At 45.0% G+C, this 25,256-nt stretch overlaps 1 protein-coding gene across 1 annotated transcript in view; it reads left to right on the top strand.

The window, feature by feature from the left end:
• The window catches only part of MARCH4 (membrane associated ring-CH-type finger 4), a 238,934-nt gene that overhangs the window by 207,435 nt on the left and 6,243 nt on the right, over window positions 1-25,256 (top strand). Inside the window, exon 6 of the mRNA XM_029605145.1 lies at window positions 12,607-12,799. Coding sequence (XP_029461005.1) covers window positions 12,607-12,799 — 193 coding nt within the window. The remainder of the gene's footprint in view (window positions 1-12,606; window positions 12,800-25,256) is intronic.

Genomic DNA, 25,256 nt, shown 5'->3' on the forward strand with positions numbered 1-25,256 from the left:
AGCGACCAGGAACATAGAACATCAAAATAGTCAGAAACAAGGAATAGGATCCCAGGACAAGGATGCCAGGCAGGAGCAGAAACGAAAGATCCTCAGGAGACCAGCTCCGAGAGGACAAGATCCAGGGAGGAACTTACTCCTTGCGAAGACCCTGAAGGAATGACCTGAAGGGCCTTTTGTAGGCTGAAGAGGCGGATCCAGGAAATGACATCATCCGGGGCCCACTCCCTCACTGGCCCTACAAGAAGGGCAGAGAGAGGCAGCCCCGCGCCTTAGGAAAGGCAGGAAGAGGAAGTCTGCAGGACCCTGGACAGCGGCCCTGCATATGAAGCTGAAGCAGGAAGAGACGGAGCAGGCCGTGCCCAGGCCTGACGCTGGAGGCGGAGAGAAGGCAATGTCCTGCCGCTGAGGAGCAGGCCTCCAGGCTGCAACGGGCAATGACATCGGCGGCAGCCTCTTGCCACATGAAAGGCTGAAAGCAGCGACCCCTCCTGGCTGCAAAAGAACCCCCGGCAGGCTCCTTCCATGCTGGCATGACGGCGGCCTCGGGCCACAGGAACCAGGGCATCCTGTCGCGGTGGAGGGCTGGCTCGCGGCGGACCCTATGCACAGGAGACTCCGGAGGCGGCCTCCAGGCCGCGAAACGAGTGGGGATGTCGGCGGCCTGTAAGCCGCGGAGGTAAGAGCCTGCTCGCGGTTCCTGCTGAGCAGGTTCGCAACATCACCCTAAACCAGGGAAATGTACAATAAATTATATACAGATGTTAAGTGGGCTTACAATCTTGGTGGGTACCTGAGGCAATAGGAGATAAAGTGACTTATCGGTAGAGACCAAGATGGCTGCTGCATGAGTAGAGGTATTGGCTGGTCTATCTTGTGTTAGATTTCAGTCATTTTATTTGTTTGGAAAATGGCTAAATGGAAGGGTAATGCCCTTCTCCCATTGGGAGAAACCTGCCAGACTTTTATTCTCTATTTCCTTGTAAAGATGGGGTCTCTGGGGGAAGTCCTAGAAAATTGGTGATTCCAAGTTTTTCAACAACTACCCAGGATATTAATCTGGTCTCCAGATCTGAATTTATTAAAGCTTCTAAGATTTCTTACCATATTGGATTATCTCCTGCAGAGTAAAACATGTATTTGCAGAATTTGCCACCATCATCTGTTTCCTTGAAAGAGTCGCCTGTGAAATTGAGGAAATATTTCTGGGTTGCCACAGGAGGTGATCACTGTGGTTGCTCTTAGTCTGCCAGTGGCAGCAAGATAGAGGTCGATCTTAATAGCAGCAAGTTCACTAATGGAGGTGGCTCAGGATGATTCTGATAATGCCCTGCAATTAGGCCTCCCTGCGTCATCGATTCCCCCTTTACAACTTCTACAAAATGCCGCAGCTCAGATTTTAACCAGCAGCTAAAAACAAGATCACATCACCCCGGTTCTGAAAGACCTCCGTTGGCTCCTCATCCACTATAGAATTCATTTTAAATGTTTGACCCTAATACATAAAACAATATACGGTGAAAAAATTGAATGGCTGAACGCCGCCCTACATATTCATACTCCTCAGCGAAATGTACGTTCTTCTGGCAAGGCATTATTATCCATACCGTCCCCAAAATTAGCACATTTAAATACTGTCCGAGACAGAGCGCTATCCTTCGCAGGCCCTAAAATATGGAACACATTGCCTTTGGACATAAGGCATGAGTCACATCCACACTCTTTTAAGAAGAAACTGAAGACATGGCTATTCGAACAAGCATTCTTATAGTCAGGCTGGTCCCCTATTTTATGTTTTACTTTTACTTTTAATTTTCTGTACTTTACCTATTATACTAATCATTATTTTATGGGCAGTTAGAATTATTTTGATGCTAGAAAATAAATCCTTATTTAATGAATTACTGTAATTTTATTTTACAATGTTTTAAATGTGTTTTTTAAGATTGTATATTAATTGGCTGGAGGAGGTGAACTTTTGTCAAATGTACACTCTGGCCAAGTTTGAATGGAACAATCTATGAATTCCCTTGGGGAAAAAACTTTTTGATTGTTTTAGATCAAAATCAGGAGGCTAAAGATTTTGGTAGGGATGTGCAGAAGGAAAAAAATGTGTTTCATTTCGTTTTTCATTTTGCCGGGACCCAAATTTGTTTCATTACTTTCATAGGGGAAAAAATCAATTTGTTCATTAGTTTCGTTCGTTTTTCGTTTGCCATTAAAGTCAATGGGGGAAGTATTTGCAGCCTAGTTTTGGCTGCAGAATTGGGGTTTTCTTATCAATTCTGATGAAACCTCTGGGGAGCAATCATCAGAACGAGAAAAGAGCTCCAAGGTACTTAGACTGTGGCAAAGTGGCACCAAAGGGGCATGAATAGCCTAAGGCACTGTAAAGGGGCAAAGGGGAATCAGAAGTGGCAAGAGTGCTTTAACGGAGGTGCAAAGCAGCAGCGAGAGTGTCAAAAACACACCACAGCTTCAAAAGAGAGCACCAATAACAGTTGCATGAACCCTCGAAGGCAGCATGACGGGCAAAGTGGCAAGACAAGTGGCATCAACATCCTACAGCACAATGAAGGGGGAAAATAGCAAGCAGAAAGACTAGCACCAACACACTGAGGAACCATGATAGTGGCAAGAGCACCACAAGGAGTAGAATGAGTCGTCTGGTGTATGGCAGCAAGGCAGAGTGGCAGAAAGTTGATAGGGGAAAGACAGGCTAGCAGAGCCGAGGTAGTCTAGACCCTGTGGTTTTGATAGGGGAAAGACAGGCTGGTAGAGCTGAGGTAGTCTGGTCTCTGTGATGTTGATGATTCTTCATCGGAATCAGAAGCAGTGTCTGTGCAACATTGTCAGCGCTAACTAGAGTCTGCTGTCGCACTGCTGTTTTTGGGTCTCGCCCTTTTGTCTTGCATGACTCAGCTTCCTCTTCCCTCACCTCCAAAACAACAGGGTCAGAAACAAGTGGTGGCAGTGCATCATCTTTAAATTTCATTTTTTTCTGGATGGAACTGCCTGCCCCTCCAGAGATTTTACATTGGAACAGCTTCCTTTTTAACTTTAATGGGGGACTGGCACTGCCATTTGAAGTGCCTCCTCTGCCAGTGCCAATCACTCGAAGTGTACCTTTCCCTGACATCATGGATTTAATGTCACTGCCTACTAGGGATTTCAATTAAATTAATTATTTCTTTATTGGTGACTGAACACCTGTGTACCAATATATGTGAGTGTGGAAAACTACACACACATACAGAGAAAAGACTGGAAGCCTGAGCAAGCCCAATTCCTACAGTGATGCTGCTTGTTGTTTGAAAATATCAACTCCCAGACAGCCACTGCAACTCTCACACTATCTCCCACCCACACTACCCAAACCCTGCCTGCAACCTAACCCAGGGCAGGTAAGATCAGCAACAAAATGCCACTGCTGGCAGTTTGTCTGAGTGGGAGAGACAGAGAGACAGTCTGAGTTCAATAAAAAAAAAGTGCAGTAAAAAAAGCCTGGCTGGCACAGCAGCAAAAACGAACAAATATCTTTTTCAATGGAAAATTCTATCAAAGTAGCAAGCAATAGCAATTGAATACAGATTTGAGACACTCGTAGAGAGCTCAAAAGCAATGAGCTTCTCAGAGAACAGCCAAGAAGAAAGTGTGTGGCGCGCCGCATGCTTAAGGTAGATATAGTACAGCAGGAACAGCATCACAGAGCACTGAGAGCAGCGATTGGCTGAATTAGAAAAATGCTTCGCTCTGATACGTTGGCATTCTGGTCTCCTTGCCAACCTGTCTGACCCACTCTATGACAGGGCTGTGTGGTCACTTGTGACTCACAGGAAAAAGGGCTGGTTGTTGCTATGGATACTGCCACATGGCCCTCTCCTATTTCAAATGGCCGCTAAGAAAGCAGCTCTGCGAACCAAAAGAATGAAACCAACATGATATGTTTCATTCGTGGGGGATCGCCATGCGTTTCGCGAACCCGTAAATCAAACGAACAGGGACTTATTCGTTGCGGATTGCACATTTGTTGAAAATGAATTCACATCCCTAGATTTTGGATCTTTTTCCATTAGAGACTTTATTACAATCTTTTGCTTAGCTGGAGTTTCTTCTTGTGGCTAAAACTGAATTGCAGCAAGAAGTAGTGGTGAAATCTGAATGTATATTATTCAGTGTGAAAATCAAATGGTAAAATACATTGAAACAGTTTCTGCTACACAATCTAGAATTAACCAGATGCAATTTACCTGTGCTTTACTGATAAATGATAGTATTATATTACATTGTAAATTGTAAAATTATGAAAATGCCTTGAAGCACAGAAACGTGCATCAGGTTAACTTCCTTAAATTGTCCAATATTTCTGGCAGTAATTTGTTTAAAAGCTATTTAAAAGAAATGTTGGAGGCAGCTATCCCACCATTCGTTTCTGCATATTATTTGCTAGTTAAAAAAAGGATAAATCAGAGTTGGATAAGTCCCAAATTATTGTAACTAAAAAGATTATTTTACTTATTTATTTTATTTATCGAGTTTTATATCCCGTCATTCGGTTTCGCCATCACAACGATTAATACAGAATCTTCTCTTGGAGAAACCTCTTTTGGCCTCTTGCCAGAGTCTATGGCTAAGGCCACCCTGTTAGTCATTTTGTTGTTAGAATCATAGATTGGATTCTAAAAAGATTTCTGTACTGTGGAAGATAAGACATTCTTAGGTCAATTAATAAGAACCTACCCAGGCGTCACTAGAGAGACTCATATTTATCGTCAGAAATGTATGTTCTTACATCCTGAAACGCTAGCCTTAGGGACTGTGTTCTTTGTTAGTTATCCTTATAAAGGTAAAATTGTTTACAAGCATAAGGACCAATTGGGGCTTTGTTGGGGAATTTACCTTGTAGTTCAAAAATGGAAATGCTGGTTCAATATCCATTTTGGAAGACTGACTGCACTTAATTTGCTTCTTTTGGCTGGCTTAGTAGCTGACCCGCCACTCAGTGCTTTGCCTTCTTGGTTCTCTCTTTATTTAATAGACTTAAGAAAAGGAAGTCAGTTTTTTCTTCTTGTTTTGATATTCCAATTTTTTTAATTCATTATTATGTTATGTTGAGGTTACGTGGGTAGTAACATTTTCTGTGATTAGAATATGTCCATTCTTTGAGCCGGATTTTAAAAGCCCTGCGCGTGTAAATCCGGCCGGATTTACGTGTGCAGGGCACTCGTGCGCCGGCGGCCTATTTTGCATAGGCCGCCGGCGCGCGCATAGCCCCGGGACGCGCGTAAGTCCCGGGGCTTTGTAAAAGGGGCGGGAGGGGCGTGTCCGGAGGTGTGTCTGGGGTCAGGGGTGGTTCGCCGGCCCGGGGGCATGGCCAAGGCCTCCGGACCAGCCCCTGGGTCGGCTGATGGCATGCCAGCAGCCCGCTGGCGCACGCAGATTTACACCTGCTTACTTTATTATTTTCATCATAATTAAGTATTAAATTAAGAGAAGGACAGTATAAAACGTATGATTATCCTATTAATCATATAAGTGGAAATCCCAATCCACTTTCCATATAAAGTATATTATTGAAACATGTAACCGAAAAATGTATTGGCACCCTCTGGATAATTTAGAAACCAAACCAAACTTATTTCGTGCCTAATTGTAAACCGTTGTGATGGTGCATTACTAAACGATGGTATAGAAAAGTGTTTAAATAAACAAACATTTGTCAGTGTTTGCAAGAAACATGTAGAAAGAGGGATTGATATTGGCTTGCAACATATGCAAAGTGGCCAGTGACTGACCTTAATAGGGCAGCTTACTTTCTCTGTGTAAAAGAGTTAGTGACATTGTACTAGTTCTTCTGTGTGACACTCTTGCACTAAGTTCTTAGTGTACATAGCCAGCAAGCATGCCATGGGGTGTTAATGCCACTGTGCTTGCTGTCATACCCTTCATGCTATTCCTTCGGATCTTTACGTCATTGTTGGTGTCCTTTGCTCCTCTTTTGGTGCCAGTATATCTCCTCCAATCCTTCTCCTCTATTGCGAGCCTGACATAAATGCTTAGAACCAGCAGCTTGAGGAGAAAAATCCCTTTATTCAGAAGAGCAAATAATAAAAGAATAAAATATACCTTATGGAGAGAACAGAATACTATGCAGTGTAAAAGGAACACAGGGTCTAAATAGGTTGCCACCTCTAATCTGCACACCAATGAATAAGATATTTAGGGGGTCATTTACTATGCAGATCGCACGCGATAAGGGACGTTTCGCACGTGAAAAGTCCCTTATAGCGTGCGATACGAAGGTGGGGGCAGCGTCAGCCCCGGAAGAGGAGGAGTCGGGGCGGCACCGGAGCTGATGCTGCGAAGACTTCGCCGACAGCGGAAGGTACGATTCTTTATCGCTGTTGGTTTCACGCTGAATACTACACCTTTTAGGATGTAGTTATTTGGCGCGATGCCAGCAGTGATCGCACCGCGGAAGTGCTATCGCAGGACCACCCCCCGCTTCGCCACCCCACCCTCCGTTACCGCGGGATTCACGACGCCTCGGTCTTTTTGTAAATCTAGGCCTTGGTTAGCAAAACAGTTATTTAACTGGTTACTATAAGGAAACATTTCTCTTAGTGGCTACATGTACATTTCTTATCTTTCAATATGCAAATGCTATAGAAATGAAATGATGGCAGAAGAAGACCAAACGGCCCATCCAGTCTGCCCAGCAAGCTACGCACTTTATCCATTTTTTTCCCCTTTTTTTCTCTCCCACCTGTTACTATTGGCTTCCAGTACCCTCCAGCCCTAATTCCCCCTCCACCCCACCACCAATTTAGAGAGCAGCGCCGTATCTGCATCCAAGTGAACGTCCAACTCAATTAGGGGTAGCAACCGCTGTAACAAGCAGGCCACCCCCCTGCCCCATACTCTTACCCACCCCTGTTTTTATTTTTTTGTTTGTTTTTTTGGTTTTTTTTTTTTCTTGGAGATGGCAGCCCTCCATCCTTCCGCTCCGTGAAGGTGGAACACCAACTACTGGCCACTGGCATCCCGCTCCGTGAATGCCTCTGTGGCTACTGCCGCTCCGTGCAGTGTTTTGCTGCCTCCTCTTTATTCACACCCTCTAGACTTGATGGATCCACAGTGTTTATCCCACGCCCTTTTGAAGTCGTTCACAGTTTTAGACTTCACCACTTCCTCCGGAAGGGCATTCCAGGCATCCACCACCCTTTCCGTGAAGAATTACTTCCTGACATTGGTTCTTAGTCTTCCTCCCTGGAGCCTCAGCTCGTGACCTCTGGTTCTGCTGATTTTTTTCTGACGGAAAAGGTTTGTCGTTGTCTTTGGATCGTTAAAGTTTTTCAAGTATCTGAAAGTCTGAATCATATCACCCCTGCTCCTCCTTTCCTCCAGGGAGTACATATTTAGATTGTTCAATCTCTCCTCGTATGTCATCCGATGAAGACCCTCCACCTTCCTGGTCGCCCTTCTCTGTACCGCTTCCATCTTGTCCTTGTCTCTTTGTAGATACGGTCTCCAGAACTGAACACAGTACTCCAGGTGAGGCCTCACCAAGGACCTGTACAAGGGGATAATCACTTCCCTTTTCTTACTCGATATTCCTCTCTCTATGCAGCCCAGCATTCTTCTGGCTTTTGCTATCGCCTTGTCGCATTGTTTCGCAGACTTCATATCGTTAGACACTATCACCCCAAGGTCTCTCTCCTGCTCCGTGCACATCAGCCCTTCTCCCCCCATCGAATACAGTTCATTCGGATTTCCACTCCCCATATGCATGACTCTGCACTTCTTGGCATTGAATCTCAGCTGCCATATCTTCGACCACTCTTCCAGCTTCCTTAAATCCCGTCTCATTCTCTCCACTCCTTCCGGCGTGTCCACTCTGTTGCAGATCTTAGTGTCATCCGCAAAAAGACAAACCTTACCTTCTATCCCGTCCGCAATGTCGCTCACAAATATATTGAACAGGATCGGTCCCAACACCGATCCTTGTGGTACACCACTTAAAACCTCCCTCTCTTCAGAGAGAGCTCCATTTACCATCACACATTGTCTTCTGTCCGTCAACCAGTTTGCAATCCAGGCCACCACCTCGGCACTCACTCCTAAGCTTCTCATTTTATTCACCAGTCTCCTGTGCGGGACCGTATCAAGAGCTTTGCTGAAATCCAAGTAGATGACATCGAGTGCTCTTCCTTGATCCAATTCCTTGGTTACCCAGTCAAAAAAGTCAATCAGATTTGTCTGACAAGATCTTCCCCTGGTGAATCCATGCTGCCTCTGGTCCAGCAATTCTCCCGACTGTAGATAGTTCACTATTCTCTCTTTCAACAGTGACTCCATTACTTTTCCCACCACTGAAGTGAGGCTAACTGGTCTGTAGTTACCAGCCTCCTCTCTGTTCCCACTCTTGTGAAGCGGAACCACCACAGCTCTTCTCCAATCACTCGGCACCACTCCTGTTTCTAGGGATCTATTGAACAGGTCACACAGCGGACCCGCCAGCACATCTCTGAGCTCCCTCAGTATCCTGGGATGAACCTCATCAGGTCCCATGGCTTTGTCTACTTTCAGTTTCCCCAGCTCTTCCCATACATTTTCTACTGTAAATGGAGTTACATCTACTCCACTACCCTCCAGTATCTTGTTAACTAGGGACGGTCCTTCTCCAGGGTCCTCCTTAGTGAACACAGAACAGAAGTATTCATTTAATATTTCTGCCATTTCTTCGTCTCTCTCCACACATTGATCATTTCCATCTTTCAATTTCACTATACTACTTTGAACTTTTCTCTTTTCACTGATGTATCTGAAAAATGTTTTGTCACCTCTCTTTACTTCCTTGGCAATCCTCTCTTTACTTCCTTGGCAATCCTCTCTTCTGCTTGACTTTTTGCTCTCTTGATTAATTTCTTCGTCTCCCTCAGTTCTACCAGATATTCTTCTTTGTGCTCCACTCTTTGGGATCTTTTGTATTTCTTGAACGCTGTTCTTTTAGCCTTTATTTTGTCAGCCACCTCCTTTGAGAACCAGATAGGTTTCATTTTTCTTTTGCTTTTCTTTACTTTTCTAAGATATAGATTAGTTGACTTGGCAATTGCTCCTTTTAGATTGGTCCACTGTTGATCCACATCTCTCACATTCTCCCAGCCTTTTAGTTCTTCCTCCAGGTACTTCCCCTTTTCATCAAAGTTTGTGTTTTTGAACTGCAGAACTCGGGTTTTTGTGCTTCTTTTCCATATCTTTTTTGTGATATTAAACCATACCGTTTGATGATCACTGGTGCTGAGGTGGGCGCCCACCTGGACATCAGAGATGTTATCTCCATTAGTGAGCACTAAGTCAAGTATTGCTCCTTCTCTTGTGGGTTCCATAACCATTTGTTTGAACAAAGCTACTTGCAGGGCATCTACTATTTCTCTACTATTATTAGATTCTGCAGATGGGATTCTCCAGTCTACATCTGGCATATTAAAGTCTCCAACGATCACCACTTCTCCCTTCTTTCCCATCTTTTGGATGTCTTCAACCAGATCTCTGTCCAGCTCTTGTTTTTGGTTTGGAGGCCTGTAAACCACTCCAATAAAAATGGATGTCCCATCCTTTTTTAGGTCGACCCATAGTGCTTCTTCATTGCCCCATCTTCCTTGCAGCTCCGATGCTTGGATATTGTTTCTGACATAAAGAGCCACTCCTCCCCCTTTCCTATCCTCTCTGTCCTTCCTTAACAAGTTATAGCCCGGTATTGCCATATCCCAGTCATGAGATTCCGTAAACCACGTTTCCGTGACAACAACAACGTCTAAGTCTGCCTCCACCATTAGGGTTTGCAGATCTGGGATTTTATTGCCCAAACTACGAGCATTTGTGCTCGTAGCTTTCCAGCTTTCTTCATTCAGGTTACTGCTGTTTCTGGACTCCTTTTGTGACCTCTTTAGTTGAGTTGTGTTATCCACTTTTCCCTTTGCCTTTGTGCAAGGGAAAGGATTAGTGCCTCTGATGGCAGAGTCATCCATCACAGTGAGCCTTTTCCTTTGGTTTCTGATCTGGAATTTCTGTATGCATTGGGTTTCTTCTCTCTTTTCAAATAACATTTCAATCTTTTCCTCAAGAACTTCTTCAGTATTTAATACAGAGAAGGCATTTTGTACTTGTTGCACTTGATACTGTGTGTGTCTCCGGATCACAGGTCTAATTCTACCCGAGCCCACTGTAATACTGTTTTTTAAGCTTCTCAATGCCTTGTGTGAGTGTGGGGGGGGGGGGGGGGGGTTAGAGTTGTGGGCTGCACAGCTGTCAATAATGGGTGTCTGTGGGTCACTGGTCTTATCCTACCTGAGCCCACAGTAAATCTCTTTTTTCTTGACTTTTGGTTATTCAGTGGAAATGGGAAATTAATTTCTGAATAATGTACCGTGGCTGAGACTTTCTTTATTGAAGCTAATTCAGCTTTACCTTCAGCCAGCTCCTTTTCCAAGGTAAAGAGTGGTGAACAAATGGGGCAAGCCTTAAGTTTCCATATGATTACCCTCAATATAAAGTTAATTATTACTTGTATAACTTCCATATTACTCGTATGTTATTGTTTTTGTTATTATTGTTATTTCTACTATTCCTATTATAATCATGTGACAAATGTAAAGCCTGTTGCTAAGTTCTGTTCTCTGTATACCGATGAGATGTTCCCAACGTTCGTCGGTATATAAAAGATATTAAATAAATAAATAAATAAATAAAGGCTCCACAACAGTTGCATTGGATAGACCTCATTTTGGTAATTTGTCTGATGAATAGCAATTATGGAAATACTAATTTACCTTGTTGCCATTTATGAATTTAGGCGGTTATATAAGAAACACAAACCTAGGGGTGGCTGGGCAGAGGGGTAGGGTGGGAGGGAGTCAAACAGGTAAAACTGACTACAGCACTCCCAAATTTCTATTTCAGTTGTGCTTCTTTTTAACAGACAGTGCACTAGTTTTGGCAAATATAATGCCCTACTTCTAAGCACAGATAACAACCAAAAATGGACTTAACTTTAGTAGAAAAGGCTCTGGCTCATGAAGATCCCAGCTGGAGTGCTAGCTGGCCTTTGGCACGCATTCACGTAGCGCGGTAACTTTCCTTGGTGAACTAGCCATTTTTCCAACACATTCTTTTCATGCTGCTTTTGCCTTGCAGATATTATATATAGTACTAAGCAAAAATGCAATATAATACTTATGAATAATGATAAGCTTAAGAACAATGATTTATAGTGTGGCATGCCTTTTTAAAGTCGTCTCTGTGCCCCTTCAATGCTCTGAAATATACTTTTGACAGTTGTATTGACCATAAAATGGCCTTGCCCCCCTTACACAACCCTCTATGGATCACCCTCACTCCCCCACAGCTGATCGTATCGCCAAGCCCTTCCCCTTCCTATGTCCCACTGATCCCTTGAGTGGCCAAGTCATCCAGCAGTAGGAGAACTGGTGCCACATCATCCTGCTTTGTCACCCAGGACCCAGCTTGCGCTCGGTAGTGTCGCACGGTTCGTCGCATGATTTCAGCTCGCTGTGGCAGAAGAGACTGAGAAGGGAGGCGAGGGGGATGATCAGCAGTGAGGGAGAAGGCTGAGGTGAGGGAGGATCAATTGCATTTATGTATTATTTACTCACTTTAATTACTCCCCCTTTTCAATCAGAACAAGATCAAGACCAGTTAGAAAAAGAATTTGCACAGAAATCGCTGGGCCTCTGACACCATTCCCCGCCCCCTCCCCCACTCAAATAATCAGCTGGGGGAGGAGGGAGTGAAAGAGGGATTAGGTGAGAGAGGGCAGAGGAACATATTCCACAGGGGGGGGGGGGAGGTCTGCATAAAGCTTCATCACTGTGCTCTTTTGGAAGAGGAGGGGAAAGTATGTATCTTAAGGTTATTGTATTTAAAAAAAACTTTAAAAAATGGGAAATGTTTAGATTCTTTTGTGCCTTCAAGCTTTCAGCGCTGAGCCAGTAGCCCAGGGTCAAGTACTGCACCCGGCCATGCGGAGGGTCCGGGGTTCCATCCCTCACTCAGCCTCCCTGCGTTCCCAGCGGGCCAGGGCTGGGGATGCTGCAGGTTCAGTGGTCCCAACTCCTGGGTGGGGGGGAGGGAGTTATAGTCATTGCACCACGAGGAGAGCTTAGTGGCCGGATTTAAGGGCCCCAGACTGCCCGGTTCCCAGAAGGAGCCCTGACGCATGACTCCCCCCACCCCCTGCAGAGACCGGACTGAAGCAAGTCGGGAGGGAAAATAAAACAGGAGAAAACCATCCCCGGTTATTTGCACACGAAGGCTGCTGGTATCAAATCTCAGCTCTGACTCCAACTGAGCCGTAAGCCAAATGAAGGAGGAGGAGGAGGAGGAAAGTGCCAGGTCAGAAAAAAAAAAAGGAGAATGGATTATATAATGCCCCCAAGTAAGAGAGATGTCATTACCAATGTTGCTTACATTTTGAGAGCATTTTATCAGTTTGTGCAGTCAAGAGATGAATTTTTGTTTTGTTTTTTTTTCTTTCTCCTTCCTTTTTTTTCTGCGCATTTCCTCCCCCTCCCCCCCCCCTCACAGTGGCAGACCATATCGCTCACAGTCATAGAGAGAGTGCAGATTGCGGCGGCCATCTTGGGTTCCCTCTTCCTCATCGCCAGTATTTCGTGGCTCATCTGGTCGACCTTCAGCCCTTCCGCCAAGTGGCAGCGTCAGGATTTGCTCTTCCAGATCTGCTACGGGATGTACGGCTTCATGGATGTTGTCTGTATAGGTGGGTGAACTTTTCACGCCGGGGAAGGCAGCGAACCTCCTCTCTGTGGGCAGGAGGCTGCTCCCGCCTCCCGCAAAGGACCCTGGCGGTCCCGGGCAGGTGGAAACTGATCTCAGGGCTCAGTCGGCTGGATCAGATTTGCTTCAGAAAGTTTCTGTCCTTCAACCTTGTGGCTCACAGTAGAGATTCTTCCTCATCAGACACCAGCGAGGGAAAGCGAGCGGGTTTAAGTCTGTAGAGATTGTTAGAAGGGCACAGTAGGCTGCAAGCGTCTGGTAAGGCGGAGAGTCGGAGGTCATGTAACCTTCGTTCCCATGTGGAATGTATGAAAGGGCCGTTCACATTTGGAGCTCTGGAGAGAGGAGCAGATGAAGGGGGCCCCACTAAGGTCACCTTCGCTGTCGCTGTCTGGTGAAGAAGAGGTCAAGTGGTCATATTAGGCCTGGAGAAAACTAGAGTTCTGCAGTCTGGGTCGAGCAAAGAAGTTGCTCGGCTACGGCACTTAATGTTCTTTCGTGCCTGGAGTGCTTCCTTAAAGAGGAGAGTTGTAAATGTAATTAAATAAATGATATTTCATATTTCAGGAATGAATTAAGGATGGAAGGGTTCCCTGAGACTGAAGAAGACGCCTACCAGCTCTCAGAAGCTCGTGTACTGCGGTGCATCTGTTTTCTTAGTCCATCGGCGGGGCCAGTTTCCAGAACGATTGACGTGGGGTTATAAAAGGGTTTTACCCGCGTCAGCCGGCCGGCTGGAAACTGCCGCCCCTTCGTCGCAGCTAACAGTCCACGGGCCGCTCCGCTTTTAGCTGCACCGAGAGGAGGCGGGCTTAGGCAGGGGAAGGTAAAGGGCGCACGTGGGTGGCATTTTCAAATCTTCTTGCGGCCTTTTCCAGCAAAATTCCGCCCTCGGGTAAAAGCAGGGGCAAGTGGCTGTGCTTAGGTGGTGCCCAGGGCAAGTTGTAAGAAGAAAGTAGGTGCCTTGATTTGGCTTTGAGAATCAGTACGAAGACTGCGGGCAAAAAAAAGTGCCCGGCTTCTCTGTCCCGATGCGGACAGTTTGAAAATTGCCCCTTAAAAAAGGCCTCCCGGCCTACAAGGATTCCATGGGCTTGGCCGCAGTGGTTCCTGCCAGACCTGCCTTACAGGGCAGAATCCTGGCTGTCGACTCAGTAAGGGAAACGAGAATGAAAGAAGCTCCCGGGAAATCCAGATCAATTACCATGGCACTACCTGCAGGGCTGATTTTCCAGTTCAGAAGGAGGGAGTTTAAGGATAACAATCACAGTCAGGTTAGAAACTGGCGGAAGGGGATGCTGCAGAGGGTCTCGATTAATAATGCCCAGTCTAATTGGAATAGGATGACAAATGGAGCTCCACAGGGGTCTGTGCTGGGACCGCTGTTTAATATTTTTATCAGTGCTCTAGAGTTTAGAGTTTATTGTTTTTTTATATACCGCCACATCAGCGTAGCCTTCACAATGGTTTACAATCAGAATAAACAGCAATACTGCATTATTTACAGATGACACCAAATTGTCATATTGTAAATATACAGCAGGACTCACTGATTGTACTGAAGGACTGACATACCAGAGGCATCAGGACAGACAACTGGCAGATGAGATTTAATGTGAACATGGATAAAGTAATGTATTTTTTGGCATAAAAATAGACAGGTTATATATATATATATATATATTTATTTTTTTTTATATTTTTTTTTTTTTTTTAATAATAATAGCGACACTTTATATCTTTTTTTGAGATGCAGTGACCACAATTGCACATAGTACTCAAAGTGTGGTCTCATCATGGAGGGATGCAGAGGTTTTATAACATTCTGTTTATTTCTCATTTCCTTACCTAATAATTCCTAACTTTGGCCTGGATTTATCAAAATGCACTAAATATTGCATGTGATAGGAAAAGGGGTGTGTTTTATGGTAATAGCCTGTTTATTGCAAAGTGTGCTTTGCATAGGTTTTACCACAGAGTGCAACAACATGTTTGCACTAAGCACCACAAATATATGAGGGAGAGGGAGAGGGAGAGAGACCCTCATAGCAGTTAGGTATTAAGACCTCCATATGAGGCCCACTTAGTTACTCGAGGTGAGATGTAGGTAGTAGTGTAGGGGTTAGGGGGCCACTTTGACATTCAGAGTGAGATGTACGGACAGAACAGTACAGTACATTCTTGTGAAGATTTTATGTCCTTCAGAGTGAGGAAACTCACCCAAAGAGGAGATTTGTTCAGTGTTCTCTCAACCTAGCTTGATGTTCCAATACTTGCAGGCACTAATCAACTAAAAAGGTGTAATTAAAACTGTACATATGGCATTGCAAAGTCAGCCCACTTGGCCAGACATCCCACCTCAAACTCCTCCCCTTTTCCTAATTTGCATCGCACCATGCGTTATGGTGCTTTTTGCATTTGATAAAGGCGTTTTTCGCATGCGAAAACGCCATAAAGCACTTTGATAAATGACCTCCTTTGTTTGCTTTTTGACTGCCATCTCACACTGAGCTGAGGATTTCAAAGTATTATCCACGATGACACTCAGATCCGTTTCCTGGGTTGTAACTCCTAATAAGGAACCTAACATCATGTAACTATAGTGCATGTTACTTTTCCCTATGTGTATCACCTTGAATTTGTCCACATTAAAATCATCCACTCCTATTCTCTGTTTCCTATCTTTTAAACAGTTTGCAATCCACAATAGTACATCGTCTCCTATCCCATGACTTTTTAGTTTTCTCAGGAGTCTCTCATGAGGGACGTCACCAAACGCCTTCTGAAAATCCAAATACACTACATCTACTGGTTCACCTTTATCTACATGTTTATTAACCCCTTCAAAAAATGTAGCAGATTGGTGAGGCAAGACTTCCCTTGTGTAAATCTACATTAGAGGGGTCCCATTAAATCATGCCTTCCTATATGTACTTTAATTATTCTTTGGAATAGTTTCTATAGTTTTTCCCAGCAGTGAAGTTAGGCTCACTGGGCTATAGTTTCCTGACTCATTCCTGGAGCCTTTTTAAATGATCAGCATCCAATTCAGGAACAACAGATGATTTTAATGATAGGTGACAAATTACTAGTAATAGATATACAGTTTCATTTTTGAATTCTTTCAGAACACTGGGGTGTAAATCATCTGGTCCAGGCGATTTGCTACTCTTCAGTTTGTTAAGCTGCCCTATTATGTCAAGCAGGTTCGCCATGATTTGTTTCAATTCTTCCGAATCATTACCATTAAATATCATTTCCGGCACAGGTATCTCTCCAACGTCCTCTTCAGTAAACACCAAAGCAAAGAACTCATTTAGTCTTTCCATTATGGTCTTGTCTTCCCTAAGTGCCTCTTTAACACCTCAGTCATCTAACAGTCCAACCAATTACTTCATAGCCTTCCTGCTGTGGATATATTTAAAAAAGGATTTATAAGTTTTGACTCTAAAGGCCAGCTTCTTTTCACATCTCATTTTTGAACCAATGGAATTAGCACATCCCAAATACTTGACCTGGAAGGTGGTCTTTCTTGTAGCCGTAACATCGGCAAGAAGGGTGAGTGAGTTACAAGCATTGGTACACTACTTTCCTTACTTTCAGTCTCACCCACACAAAGTAGTGCTCAGGACACACCCCTCCTTTTTAGCAAAAGTGGTCTCGTCCTTTCACCTTAACCAAACCATTGAGCTTCCAACCTTTTTTTCCGCCACCTCATACCAATGATAGGGAAAAGCTGCTTCATACCCTGGACTGCAAACGAGTACTACAGTGTTATCTCTCCAGAACACAAGCAGTATCGAGACCTTCACAGTTGTTCCTTTCCTTTGACCCTAAGGCACCGGGCCTGCCGGTCTCTAAACGGACCATTTCTAGTTGGATTGTACAGTGCATTCAGTTTTGCTATAGATCTAGCAACATACCCCTGTCCTCCACGCCTAACGCTCATCAAGTCAGAGCTTGGTCCACCTCATGGGCTCATCTTAACAATGTCCCACCAACGGATATCTGCAAAGCAGCAACGTGGACTACTCTCCACACATTCACTGCTCATTACTGCCTCCATCAGCAAACCACTCAGGACGCAAAGCTGGGGCAGGCTGTACTCCATTCCTTATCATCTGATCCTCAAGGACTGCCACTATGATATGATCACGAACAGTTACCACTTATATCAACCGTGATCGGGAGCTTTGGACTCCCATGACAGCATGGCTAATTCAGCCCTGCTATCGACGGGAAAAGCAAGTTTGCTTACCGTAAATGGTGTTTCCGTAGATAGCAGGATGAATTAGCCATGCTGACCCACCCTCCTCCCTGGCAGTCCATATGTCTTCGACTACCTTAGCTTAATCACAGACTGAGGAGAATCTGTACTTCCTGCGCGGGAACCCACGCGCAGCCGCAGAGGGACTAAAAGTCTAACCTCTGCTTTATCAAGCTCCGCCCCCTGGGCCTGATGGACAGATCCCATGACAGCATGGCTAATTCATCCTGCTATCTACGGAAACACCGTTTACGGTAAGCAAACTTGCTTTATCAGGCCTTAGGCCCCCCGCCATCGGAGGGAGGTAGGCCCCATGCTGCAATCATCGTCAGGTTTCATACAGGTCTATCCTGTAAAGTGCGGCCGCGTTTACCCTGCTCCTAAGCCGCGTTTTACTCACTTTCCGGCCGCGTTATCCCTTCCTGCGATCCCGAATCCACTATAACCTACTCCTACCGCGTCCTAAAATCCCCGGCCAACCCCTTCCGCATGCGGCATGGATATTGCATGCAAACGAGCGAATTAGCTATTCCCTAGCATCCCGTAACCCGCACCCCGACTATCGCTATCTTTCCCTGCCGTTTTGTCGCGCGTTTAACCTGCAAACTTACCACCTACCTGACCCCTGCGGTAGAGGCAGGGGTAAGGGTAGGTGGCAAGCTTTCCCCCAGCCCCCGCTCACCTGCCCCGGCCGCGATCATGGGTGCCGGTCTCCGTGGCAGCCCCAGTCCTCTCCCCTCCTCCCGAAGCAAAAAAAAAAAAGCGAAAAAAACTTTGCAGCCCCCCTCAGATGTCCGGAGGGGGCTGCAAAAAGTAAGTTGCTTCGCCGCTTCACTGTCAGTTCTTCCCTCCTCCCGGAGCTGCTTTTTCAGCCTTGCTCCGGGAGGAGGGGCGAATAGACACTGACAGCGGCGAAGCGAAAAAAAAACCAAAAGCAATTTTGTTTTTTTTTCAAAATTTTGGTTTTTTTCCAAAAGCGACAATTTTGGGTTTTTTCCAAAAGCAACTTACTTTTGATATCTGTCAAGATCCCAAAAGTAAGTCGCTTTTGGACGCCTGCACAACTTACTTTTTTTGCAGCCATCAGCAGGAACACATGGCGATCGTAGCTCCCGTAGCTCCTCCCGACGAAGATTGCTGCCTGCACGGGGGAAAGCGTGCAATTGGCCGCTCAAGACCTGGCGTCACATCCCGTGACGCCAAACGTCGTGACGTCACGTCTTCAGCGGCCAATTGCACGCTTTCCCCCGTGCAGGCGGCCATCTTCGTCGGGAGGAGCTACGGGAGCTACGATCGCCATGTGTTCCTGCTGATGGCTGCAAAAAAAAGTAAGTTGTGCAGGCGTCCAAAAGCGACTTACTTTTGGGATCTTGACAAATCCCAAAAGTAAGTTGCGACGTACTTTTGGGATCTTGACAGATCACTTTTGGGGTTTGCACCCCAAAATGTCGAGAGTAACGCTGAACTTCTTTTGGAGTGCAAGATTCGCCCAGCTCTTGACGAAGGCACTATGCTGGTTTAATGAAATGTGTTCTTTGTTAGCGGCCTCTGAGTTTCGAATTCGTTTTCCTGTGAGACTTGTCCATTTTGCTTTCATGTTTCTTCTTAATTTTTGTTATAATGTGCAGTATTTGAGTGACTCTTGTGTTTAATATAATTTCTGGTGCAGCATGAAGCCTTTGGCTATAGAACAGAGTGCAGACTAGATAATTGGAGTATCTTAGATATGTTCAGAGGGATCCATATAAGGAAAGAGAATAAATGATTGGAAAAACTTCAGAATGTAGAAAAGTAATGGAACTAGAAGGGTTTTTTTTTCGCTTCGCTGCTGTCAGTGTCTATTCTCCCCTCCTCCCGGAGCAAGGCTGCTTTTCGCGCCCTGCTCCGGGAGGAGGGGAGAAGAGACACTGACAGCGGCGAAGCAACTTACTTTTAGCTTTTGGTTTTTTCGCTTTTTTTTTTTTTGCTTCACCGCTGTCAGTGTCTCTTCTCCCCTCCTCCCGGAGCAAGGCTGCTTTTCGCGCCCAGCTTCGGGAGGAGGGGAGGGGGGACTGGCAGTCCCGACTTCCTGGTATCTGTCATTTCAAATGACATTTGAAATGACAGATACCAGCGTGGCGTGAAGCGTTAGGCCCGCGCACCCAGGATACTGTATAGGCGCTCTATCCAGTAAAATGGGTTGCGCGGGCCTAAGGCTTCACGGACGCGGTTTACATTTACATAAAATTAATGTTCAGGATCGAGCGGTAGGTGAGCTGCACTGTGCGTGCGGCAACCGCGGGTGCCGCAGGCACTAACGCAGCTCTTCCTACCGCTCGGTACTGGATAGACCCGATAGTTACGGGGACCGCCACGAGAGAGGTGGGTGAAATATATTATAGCAGAAAACATCGCACCAAAAATTTAAAAATTTTTACCACTCAAATGAGACAAGTATAATGCAGAGAATACCTTTAAAAATGTCAGTTATTTGGACCATCATACCACCCTGCGAATGCTGAATCCTTTTCCATTCGGTATTTTTACCGCTGCAGGTCATACATGATCAGAGGTCCTCACAATTTTTTCGAGAACTTAAATTTTTCGAAATTTTTAAGTGGTTACAAACAAAAAGGAAATACTTCCCCCTTCAGTAAGCGCGAGCGAGCCTGACATGATATCACGTTTCATGAAGACTGCCTCAGGGGCTCTCAACTTGCTCTTTACTGATGAGGAGAGTAATTGGTGTACGCGAGAAAACTGCCAATAGCTCACTTTTCTAACATTTTCATAAGGATTGCTCTGAAATACAAAAGACTTTTAACAGGGCGGACAATACCCAGCTTAGCTAGGGAGATACTCACTAGACGCCGGAAAAACTCGGTCATGTCGGCCATCTTAAGGAAAAATACCAGTGCTGTGTTTGATTTATATGCACACATATGAAATACGTCGTCCATGTACGTCAAAAGGCGTGTTAAAGGATGTGAAAAAATGTGGATGTGGCTACAACCCTTCGATTTCCTTATTCAAGCCGAACGGAGAAACATTCCTGAGACGAAAAATCCATTTCTGCTCCTGCTGCAGGAATGTATTCACTCGATCAGCACCCCTCCAGTGTGCCGGTACACTTTCCAAAATTGTCCATTTTATATCCTCAAAGACGTGATGTTCTAAAAAATGAGAGGCGGGAGGGACTTCTATTTGTCGTGAAAATCTACTTTTGTTGTATACATGATTATCTGCCCAGGTTCGTTGAGATATGTTGGTATGACAAAACGTATGCTTAAAACTCATCTCATAGAACATAAAAGCTGCCTTGAGAACAAAAAAAAAACAGACTGGGAGTTATATTTCTCATATCTGGACGATTGGCTGGTCAAGAGAAACTCTCTGGCAGGGACCGACCAGTCCATGCGCTCAACCATCCGGATGCTGGAGACACTAGGGTTCGTTGTCAACTAACCCAAGTCCCATCTCAGCCCATCACCACAATTGGACTTCATTGGAGCTCTATTAGACACAGCTCAGGCAAAGGCCTTCTTTCCCTGGCAATGGGACATCAATCTGATGACCATCACGGCAGAGATTCAACAGATCCTGCAGGCATCAGTGAGACATATGTTGGATCATATGGCCGCAACAGTACATGTCACTCCCTTGGCAGTCTGCACATGTGAAAGGCCCAATGAATCTTGAGGTCACAGTGGTGAAAAGCTACTCAGGACCTCCAGGATCGCATCCAAGTCACACCAGCCCTCCAGGACTCTTTGTTGTAATGGCGGGAAATTTCAAATTTGGAAAGGGGGATGTTCTACCAAAGTCCTCCCATCCAAATTGTCCTAAATATGGATGCATCCACCCTGGACTAGGGGGCTAATGTATATGAAGTCTGCACCCAGGGTCTATAGTCCACCCAGGAGTGTCTCTGCCAAATTAATTTCCTGGAGCTCTGGGTAATCAGGTACGCACTCAGAGATTGCCTGTCCAACAAAATGTTTCTGACACAGACCGACAACCAAGTGGCAGTGTGGTATGTCAACAAGTAGGGAGGTACAGAATTGTACCTCATGTGTCAGGAAGCGGACCAGATCTGGTATTGGGCCCTCGCCCATCGGATGTGCTCAGGGCTATGTACCTGGCCAGATTGGAGAATGTAATAGCGGACAGACTGAGTCATGCCTTCAGACTCCACAAATGGTCTCTGGACCAAGGAGTCGTGAATTGGATCTTCTGCCTCTGGAGCACCATGGAATAGGAAGGCTCCTCAGTTCTGCTCCCTGTACAGGACATGCAGCAAACCAGCCTCAGATGCCATCACCCGCCATTGGAGCAAGGGTTTCCTGTATATGTATCTTCCAACTCCACTGGTAGCAAAGACTCTCTTTAATTTTTGTGAGGACAAAGGGACTATGATTCTCATAGCTCCCCATTGACTGGGATACAGATGGTTTCCACTCCTCTGTGAGATGTCCATCTGGAAACTGAATCAGGCTGGGGACTTCCCCAGATCTCATTACCCAGGATCAAGCCTGGTTGCGCCATCCCAACCTCCAGGTCCTGTCACTCACAGTCTGGATGTTGAGAGATTGATATAGCAACCACTCTATCTCTTGGAGCATGTGTCTCGGGTCCTGGTGGCTTCCAGAAAGCCTTCCACTAGAAAGTCTTATGGTCTGAAGTGGAGAAGGTTTCTGTATGTTGTGAGCAGAAGGCCCTAGATTTTCTCCTGTTCCCCATAAAAACTGCTTGATTACCTTCTACATCTATTGGAAGCTGGTTTGAAGATCAACTGTGTTAAGAGTTTATCTGAGCGTGATTAGCGCATATCACCATGGTATAGATGGTACACCCATCTCTGTGCAGCCTATAGTTGTATGTTTCATGCAGAGCCTGCTTCAATTGAAGTCTCCCACTATGTCTTGGGACCTCAACGGGGTGTTAGCTCAGCTGATGAAAGCTCCCTTTGAGCCTCTGCACATCTGTGACCTGAAGGTCTTGATCTGGAAGGTCATATTACTGGTGGCAGTCACTTAAGCATGCAAGGTCAGCAAGCTCCAAGCCTTAGTTACTTATCTACCTTACATTACTTTTTTTCATGATAGGGTGTTCTTACGTATGTACCATAAGTTCCTGTCTAAGGTGGTGTTGGACTTCCATCTTAACCAGTCCATTGTCCTGCCAACATTTTTTCCCAGGCCCCATTTGCATCAAGGTGAACAAGCCTTGCACAGTTTAGTCTGCAAAAAAGCCTTAGCCTTCTATCTGGAGCGGACAGAAGTCCATAAATAGTCTACCCAACTTTTTGTTTCTTTTGATAGGAATAAGTTGGGGATCACCATTGCCAAGCAGATGCTCTCTAATTGGCTAGCAGACTGTATCTCCTTCTGATATGCCCAGGCAGGACTGCATCTTGGGGGCCATCTCAAGGCTCACTCTGTCCAAGCCATGGCAGTTCCCGTGGAGGAGATCTGCAGAGCTGCAACGTGGAGTTCTCTCCACACATCCACATCGCATTATTGTTTGGATAGGGATGGTTGACACGACAGGAGGTTTGGCCAATCTGTCTTTTGGAACTTGTTCAAGGTGGAGAACCCAGCTCTCTTCCCACCTAGGGCCTGTTGTTTTTGTTCAGGCTGCCCCCCAACATTGTTACCATCAAAACAGGTTATTGTTGTGCCCGTTGGCACTTGTTTTTCTTTTGTTGGTTCCTTTTTATGTTAGGGGGCCAACTGTAACTAGGGATCCACTGCCATTCTGCTTGTCCTTGGAGAAAGCAGGTTGTTTACCTATAACAGGTGTTCTCTGAGGACAGCCGGATGGCAGTCCTCACCAAACCCACCTACCACCGCGTGGAGTTGGGTTTCCATCATGGATTTTTTTTCATTATTTTATTTTATTATTCTTCTGAAGTCTATGACATGAGACTGAGGGGACCACAAGTAAATGCGTGGTATATTGCATGCATGAGCATGCACAATGAGACTCAGTCAATGTTCTGGAACCTTTGACATGGGTTTTCCGTACCGGACTCCATCCGATGATGTCACCCATATGTGAGGACTGACATCCTGCTGTCCTCGGAGAACACCTGTTACAGGTAAGCAATTCTGCTTTCTCGAAAGGAAAAGAACTCTACTCTCCCGTAGACTTTCAGTGCTCCACAACTCCTCTAGGGGGATCTAATAAAGATATGAGAAACAACCATGGAAGCAGCCTCACAGTGGGGAGCAAGAAACATACCATAGTAGATGGTATGTTTCTTGCTCCTTCTCTGATTGCAAGGCCACACCTTCACGGGACCCTACACAAGCCTGTTTGTTTATTGTAGTATTCTAAAATGCATTTGTGCAAGATAAAGCGTCTGCCAAAGTGCTCAAATTCAAGAATCACTTTCTGAAACTTCTGGAAGGGCAAACAATCTATAAGAAGAAAAGCAAGCAATAACTCGTACAGAAAGCTTGGGGGGGGTTGGGTTTGGGATCAAGATGTCGGGAGAAAAATTCTATGATGCTTTTTGCACAAACTTTTGCTTGCAAATTTGTTTCCTTGTGCATTGTTTGTCCTTCCAGAAGTTGCAAAAAGCTACGTACTTGTTCTCATTTGTTCATGCTTGTCTTTCCAGAATGTAACTTTTAAGACTCAAGTGTTTTCTATTAACTTAGCTGCCATTCTGTTTTGGTCTTACATTGTTTCTAACTTGTTAAAAAATGTCAGTGTTTCGAGCTGTGATCCGCCTAGAATAACTTCTGTTATGTAGGCGAAATATCAGGTTTGTTTGGGTTTTTTTAAATAACTAAATCAATACATAAAATGTACCATTTCCAAGATGCTGCAGACAAAGCGCCTTACATGTTATCTGCAAGATTTCTTTCACACTTTTCCCCGAAACATAAATCTGGGTCTATTTAGTCTAGCTTGCAAGGGGAGAGAGGGTGGCCTAAGAGTTCATGTCCTGTTTTTGCTCTGATCCTGTACAAGTTGCTTGATCTTCTGTTGCCTGCTGGTGCTTTGGGTTGGGATGCTCTATAAATGACACTAGGAAATACAAAAGAGATAGATGCCTGTAGTCTTTTTGAAAAAGACTACAGGCATCTATCTCTTTTGTATTTCCTAACGGCTTTCATAGATCGCCTTCCTTTGTGCTTTTTGGGTCCTCCCCTATAAATGACACTGTCATCATCTTTTACTAGATGGCTGTTCATGATGCATTTTTTTTTGTTGTACAGCAGTCCCCCAACTCAGTCCTCAAAGGCCTCAATCCAGTTGAGCTCTCTGGACTTTTACAGAGAATATGCATGAGATCTGTTTGCAAGCACTGCCTCTGTGGAACGCAAATAGATCTCATGCATATTCATTGTGGAACTCTTGAAAATTTGCCTGGTTACAGCCCTCAAGGACAGAGTTTAGCGACCCCCTTCTATATAGACCCTGCGTAGTTTAGTAAGTTTTTTGCTTCTCTTTGGCCCAGTATTTTAGGTCATTTGCATGACTGAAGGGTATAGCAAGCTCTGACAGATGTATGTTGACAAAGCACCCACTGATTGCTGAGGATGACGACGCTAGTGAGGGCCAAAATCTCTTTCACAGTTCCCTACATAGCCCCCTGACCCCCTTACACCCTTCCTACCCTTATGATACACCCCCAACGTCCTACCCTAACTATACACCCCCACCCTGAAGCCACTCAAGCAATTGCCCCACAATGTCCTCATTTTTGAACACTGTACATATTGTAAATTTGGTTCTTACCAACTGTAAATACTGTACAATTATTTTTCATACTATCTTATTTTGTTAATTAATTTGTTAATCCTCTCTGCTGTAACCATCCCTCTCCGGTTACCTGTCTCAGCTACTCTAGCCTTCTCGCCCCAGTTTAGTTTCCTCATGTTAATTGTAACTGCTTTTTCTTTTTCCAAAATTATTGGTTACCCCCATTTAATGTAAACCGATGTGATATTCCCTTGAATGTCGGTATAGAAAAGTTTTAAATAAATAAATAATAGCTTAATAAAAAGTAATTCACGTGCCATAAATCATAGGTGCATCTCCCTACGCCATGTTATTCCCTTTCATTTTACAGCTTCCTGGTTTTCGAAAGAGGAAATCAATAAGCAATTTCAAACAAAGCAAGAGAGAGCAGAACATGTTATTTTGCACCTTCTGAATTTTTATACAAGTGTTCTCAGAA

The sequence above is a fragment of the Rhinatrema bivittatum genome, chromosome 6 (assembly GCF_901001135.1).
Source record: "Rhinatrema bivittatum chromosome 6, aRhiBiv1.1, whole genome shotgun sequence".
NCBI lineage: Eukaryota > Metazoa > Chordata > Amphibia > Gymnophiona > Rhinatrematidae > Rhinatrema > Rhinatrema bivittatum.